The sequence below is a fragment of the Amblyomma americanum genome, chromosome 2 (assembly GCF_052857255.1).
Source record: "Amblyomma americanum isolate KBUSLIRL-KWMA chromosome 2, ASM5285725v1, whole genome shotgun sequence".
NCBI classification, from domain to species: Eukaryota; Metazoa; Arthropoda; class Arachnida; order Ixodida; family Ixodidae; genus Amblyomma; species Amblyomma americanum.
Window position 1 is genome coordinate 149,933,435 of NC_135498.1, and position 6,000 is coordinate 149,939,434.

Genomic DNA, 6,000 nt, shown 5'->3' on the forward strand with positions numbered 1-6,000 from the left:
GAAGCGACTCAGATTTGAGGAACGCTTTAGCCTTTACTACACCTCCTCTATAGAAATCGACCGCCGCGGCCGGAATTGAAGCCGCATCTTGCAGGTCTGCAACCGAGCACCAAAACCACTGTGCCACTGCGGCTGCTACAGCCATTGTGGTAAAGTTTCTCAGATGGGTTGTGGAACAAATTTGATGCACCCGTGAAGTATGGTATCAATAATGGCATTTTCTGCGACACTCAAAAATTGGCGTACTGATTTCAGCTGCGGGGCAGGGGCAATGAGGCTAATAAACAGGTTTGCGCCACATTCAGAAATAGAGATGTACCTCTCAAATTCTCTTTTACCTGACAAACAATTTCTTCAAAACGCTTTCGATTCCGCGGGTCTAACTTCAATATACGGCATGCTTGAGAAATTGATCTTACCTTATTTGTTGTCTTTAGAGACTGAATGCTCTGAATGAGATTTAAAAAAAAACAATAAAGATATCGCACGAAGACAGCACAATGACGAATTCAGCGCAAAAGGCAGGCACAGAATCCAACAAATTCTAAACACATTCGAAATGTCTAAAACAGAAACAGCCCGTATATAACGAATTCGCGAAAACAGCTTTGTGTGCAAGTTCAGTCCACACAGGGATCACGTGCAGCCAGCATGTGGATGAATGCCAAAAAAACTTCTTGGACGTAAACTACCAAAGTGAAGCCATCGTGAAAATCACTACGGACAAAAAAAGTTCACGAGCGATCTATTAGATTGACGCGGATCAATGCGAGAGCAGTCTTCTAGTGGCTCCCCTAGTGCTATTGTTCAGAACCCTGCAGGACAAAATGCCACTGCGACCCTTACTGCAACTCGTAACTTCACTAAGCCGCTTCCATGACTTATACCCCAGTCACTATCACCGCCAGTCACTCAAGTGTCCTTACCAAGTTGTAATCGCTGGTGTTTGATTAGAGCCAGCGTTTCATTAATTCTCGTGTGTCATTATAGCCGGCGCTTCGTCGTAGCTTGTGTTATAGGACGCGGAGGCATCACACAGGCGCCGGCACAAGTCGCAGACTCCGCACAGTTCTCGCTGGCATGGCCTTCGAAGTCATCTCTCATTAAAAAATTGTGAAATATGCTAACCATCTCCACCAGCTCCTTTCCGGATTGTTGAGTCAATGTAAGCAGTGAGCGAATTTGTATCGTACTGATTATGGTTATGATTTTACAGTCAAGGTTCGGCATGAAACTTAGTGTAGCAGCGTAATCATCAGATGATTAGATTTCTGACGCTCCTTTCAGTTTTACAAAATACTCGATTCTGCGCCGGTTCTGGCGCAACTGTTGGCCTTAGTTGAAACAAATTTCAACTTTACATCCGCAGTGTATTAACTGAATTGCAGGGCTGATAATTGACCCTTTTAGACGGACGCAGTTAAGCATTTTTGTTTGACTATTTGCTTTCTCTCCGGATAAATGGACGGCAAAATGCAAGACGCAAAGGAAACAGTGCATAAACTCGCGAGCGATTGCAGCCCCGCAAGTTTGTGTACGCTCTCCCCCCCCCCCCCCCCCCCCCCCCTTGTAGGAGTATGATTTTCTATCAACCAGAGCACTCAGATCGTACCAATTCGGAAACTCCGCTTCAAACAGTGACTAGGTCTGATGGGCCGATTTTGTGGTGTTTACAAACGTCGCCGCCATCTGGAAGCGTCCACTATTGACTGTCGCCACATGTCGTCCTATGTTCTGAAAAGTGTTGTTTTTTTGGCGTCTTTTACTAATTTTCTTTACCTCTTAGACTGTTTTATCTATGTACTTGTTTTACTCATCTGCATCACTGTTTTTGTTGTCGGGTGTTACTGAGTTTATCGAGAATCTCTAGGTTAGCAATCGGAACAGAGTTGACATTTCTCACCACGGGCGCCGCGACTTTCCGTAAAAAGCCCGAATTTGGGCCCACTGAGCCCGCTGTTTTCTTCATATAGCAAGTTTTTCAACAGGAAAGATCAAAGAACTCAGATCTAACCTGGCTGTGATATAAAAAAAATTTCCTTGCACAAAACACCACAAACAATAAAAATATTAACCTACAAGCCACTATGAAAGCAGAACTATTCCAGGAGAACGCAGAACCCGTTATTTTTTCACATAACTGCAGTGAGATCAAGAGCCTGCCTCACCTGCAGCTCGAAGGGTTCGGACGGGTCCCTGGCGTAGCGGAAGTGGCGGACGAAGGACACGACGGGGTGCAGCCCGTACTCGAGCGACAGCTGCAGCATCCTAGCCAGAACGTCTTCCGTCGGTTCCTCCCGCAGCTGCCACAGGTTGAGCTTGAAGTACCCCGTGAATGCCTTCACATCCGCTAGGCTGGAATTGAGCTTAAATCCGTACCGGACGCACAAGAAGTTCATCACTGATTTCAGCGGGGTCTCCTGCGGGTGAGCCCGGGCAAGGTTGTGCGCCATGGCGTACGGGGCATGGTGGTATGGGGCCTGTTCCTCGTCCTGTGTTGAGACCACGAGCGTGAAGGATTAAGTTAACATTTACTGAAACAGTCTGCGGTGAACAGCGAAACAGGGCGAGTACGTACGCAACTGTTCCCTCCCTAAAGATACGAAAAGCCAGTCAACCACAATGGACACCGGTGGAGGCCAACATCTGATGCAGTTTGTACCTTTAGAATGGGGCATGAATACACGCATTTAAAAAGCAGAACCAGTCTTCTACATGTCTTACCCTCTTACCAGGTAAGTCCACATCATCGCTTCTGACGCTTATAGCGAACCAGTTCTGCAGATTCTCGGCAGTTATTTTGCAAAGTTTCTATCGTATCTGGCAATGGTGTCTATTGGAGATCTTCGGTGGAAGTGCAGAGGCCTAACGACGAAGGCCAGAAAGCTCAAAATCAGGCTTCTTATGAACAAGCTTTCACTGTTTATGGTCACTTACCTTCGTGCTAAGAAGCTTATAGCATATGCCAGTCGGAGATCTGAGGCAAGCTTCCATGCTCAAAGAAATTGTAGAGAGCGTTTCAGTGGGCAGATTCTTATTTTTCTTTCTGAGCTCGGCATCTGCATTGCTTCTTCGCGGATTCGGATAGCTCTATTGTATGGGCAGTTGAAATACACCATTAGTGTCACGTTCCTCGTTGAGACGTTTTCTTTCTCCCAATGGGAACTGTCACAAAATCGATGTCATGCTGCGGCGACACCGCCAGCTCGCCGAAGGAGGATCGGCGCACAGAATAACTTCGCTTTCTCCTTTGCTTGAGTGGTTCGCCGGCTTGTTAGCATTCTGTCGTCTGAGTTTCTTTGTAAAGCTGCCTTTACAGAGCTTGTATAGACGGTTGATTGAATGCTAACGTGAGAGAGGAGCAGTTACATGTCGCTGCGAGAGTATTCTGCTGCCAGCAATACACAGCGAAAGGATGTTTCTCCGCTGAAATCGAACAATTGCCCGACCTTCACGAGATACGTTTTACTATACAACCAGAATATATATCCAAAAAATGTTTCCTGCACTATAGGGTCCTATGGGAGGCTCCACTATAGTTTTCCACGAAACATCGCTCAAAATACGTGAATAACGGGCCCAGTTCAAGCGCGAATAGTTGCACGCCTCTATCATTAAGTGATGGACTTGTAACGGCATGCGTGCATTGTGATATGGTGTTTTCTTCTCCGCGGAGGAATCACGAAGGGCGATGCAGTCATAAGCATCGAGTTCTGCTGCATTCTTATCTTTGTTTTGCCCTTTATGTGCCCTACTCCTTGCTGTCGCAGGAACCAGTAAGGCGTATGGCCGATGGAAAGAATCGCGAAGTTAGAAGGATAAGAATTTTCAAACACTGGCCTTATCTTTATTATATCCTTTCCATTCAAGCTTAGGAAGAGAGTGGGACCGCAAAATGTTGTACATTTCTGCGACAAGACGGTGCCGACAAAAAGGCGATCTCATTTTTCTTGAGTTTTTTACTGCACAGAGAATTGTAAATTTGTTTATATTTAAAGTAGCACACCGGTAATACATCTTATCAGCACAGAAAAGCGGAGAGGAACTACCATAATAAGTTATGAATTAAAACTCACCCAAGTGACACGGCCTGACAAAACTTTTCTGGCTTCCAGTTTTTTATTTTTGTCATTTATTTGTTGTTCAATAGCCTCCGAAAGCGAGCGTCGGCCGCCTACGATTCTGCTTTCACGCCAATAATATTTGAACGCCAGAAAACAATTTTCCATTCTCTCCCGTTTATTTCTTTGCACGTACTTGAGACAAAATAGATTGTTTGAAACGTACGAGGTTGCCGCCTTCGACCAGCCTGCACAGGTTTAGTAACAGACGTAAAAAATAAGTGGGATCCTTCGTAGGTTGCCTGCAGAACTCTTCCATAACTCCGCTATAATTGGTCAACTGAGTAGCCTCCTCTGTATCGTAACATTTTCAGTATTCATGCAATTGGTACCAAGTGTGTAGCTTTTGAAACATACGCCGGATCTTAAACGAGTGACTACTAACCATTTTTGAAACAGGATAACAGGTGAAGTAGTCCTATTATGAGAACGACACTGACGCATTTTCCCCAAGGGGCTCTTTGCCAGCTGCATTTAGCCGGTGCTGGGCTAAATAATCGAATTCGTTTTCGCAACTTCACCGCTTCAGTACCTACAACGGCGGCCCAGTTAAAATCTTACAAGCCGAGTCCTTATCAGCTGCCATTTCCGGCCACTAGGAAAGCCGTAAAACCATCAGCCTTAAAACAATATATATTAAATACCTAGAAATTTAAAGTAGCAGCGTACGTTTACATGCAGTCTAAACGCAGGGGTCCACAAAACCAAAAATGAATGTAAATGCCAACATCCGCAACCTAAAGGCTACTGTGGTTTCAATCCAGAGTACGCTCAGATCTCAGTCGGTACACTTTCACCGGGGGTTTAAAGCCTATTTGCATGTAAAGAAGTGCAAGATACCTAAGTTATGAAAAATAAGTACGTTCAGTTCCATTCTTCTCACTTGTACATGCGTTCGCATGCCTACCGCGGCGTGCGCCACGACTGTCCGAGTAATTTTCGTGAACTACGTGCAAGTTTGCTGAAGGGTTCTTGAATTAAGACAAGCCTCCACCTCATAAAGTGAAGTATGGGAGAAATTTTAGTGCGCGAATATTAGAGCAGGCGTTAAACTGGCACCTATTCGTGATGAGACACACTTACATCGTCTTCCTCATTATCGATGCCTGCCTGGCGACGAGAACTGGCGATGGTCGAGCGTTGCAGGAGAAGACGTTCCGGTCGCTGCACGGGTTCACCTGCTTTCTGATGGTAGTGAGGAGCCTCTGGCGAATGGCGAGGCATGGTGGAGTGGTGCAGCCTTCCATCCACGGGAAGTGGACTGCACTTGGGCGCTGCTCGAACAGCACTCGATACGTGTCCCCTGGACGTTTGGTCGTGACGCCATCTTCGTTTTCCGGGGACAGGATAGGCCGCTGCAGGCAGCGTAAGGCCCGACACAAAATAGATGATCCCCGCGAAATACCGATGAAAATTCAGTTGAAACAAATTTTTGGAACAGCCAGGCAGGTTAACTGCGCATTTCTAGTGCACACACGGCTACTAACTGTGACGACTGGTTTTACTTAGTGATTTAGTGATGAGAAGAGCGCTGCTGCAAGCTGGATCAAACATATACGCATTGTTATTCAGCTTTAGAAGAACTTCTTTTTGAGCTAGTTGGTGCATTGCTTTGAAGAACCACGTTGCGCATTCAAAAGAGACAAACACAGGAAAAAGCCAAGAAGACGGAAAGCGCTTCCTCATGCGTTATGCCCTTTTATGCACCAGGCAAGGGCGCGGAAAAAAACATTAAATCGAGCGCAAAAAAGTACAAGGTGAGAGACAGAGTGCATCAGTTTACCGCGAATGGCAGCGATGTAGCATTACAATCTTCACGGCCTCTCTTACTATTGGCTCACCTTGGATTGAAACGGAGTGGACAAGGAGATTACGTCTG

At 46.0% G+C, this 6,000-nt stretch overlaps 1 protein-coding gene across 1 annotated transcript in view; it reads right to left on the minus strand.

The window, feature by feature from the left end:
- Positions 1–5,431, minus strand: part of LOC144119166 (uncharacterized) — a 28,080-nt gene extending 22,649 nt beyond the window's left edge. Inside the window, exons 1-2 of the mRNA XM_077651863.1 lie at positions 5,205–5,431; positions 2,169–2,492 (exon numbers count right to left, since the gene is read on the minus strand). Of these exons, the coding sequence (XP_077507989.1) occupies positions 2,169–2,492; positions 5,205–5,345 (465 nt within the window). The 5' untranslated portion in view covers positions 5,346–5,431. The remainder of the gene's footprint in view (positions 1–2,168; positions 2,493–5,204) is intronic.
- Between the last annotated feature and the right edge of the window lie 569 nt (positions 5,432–6,000).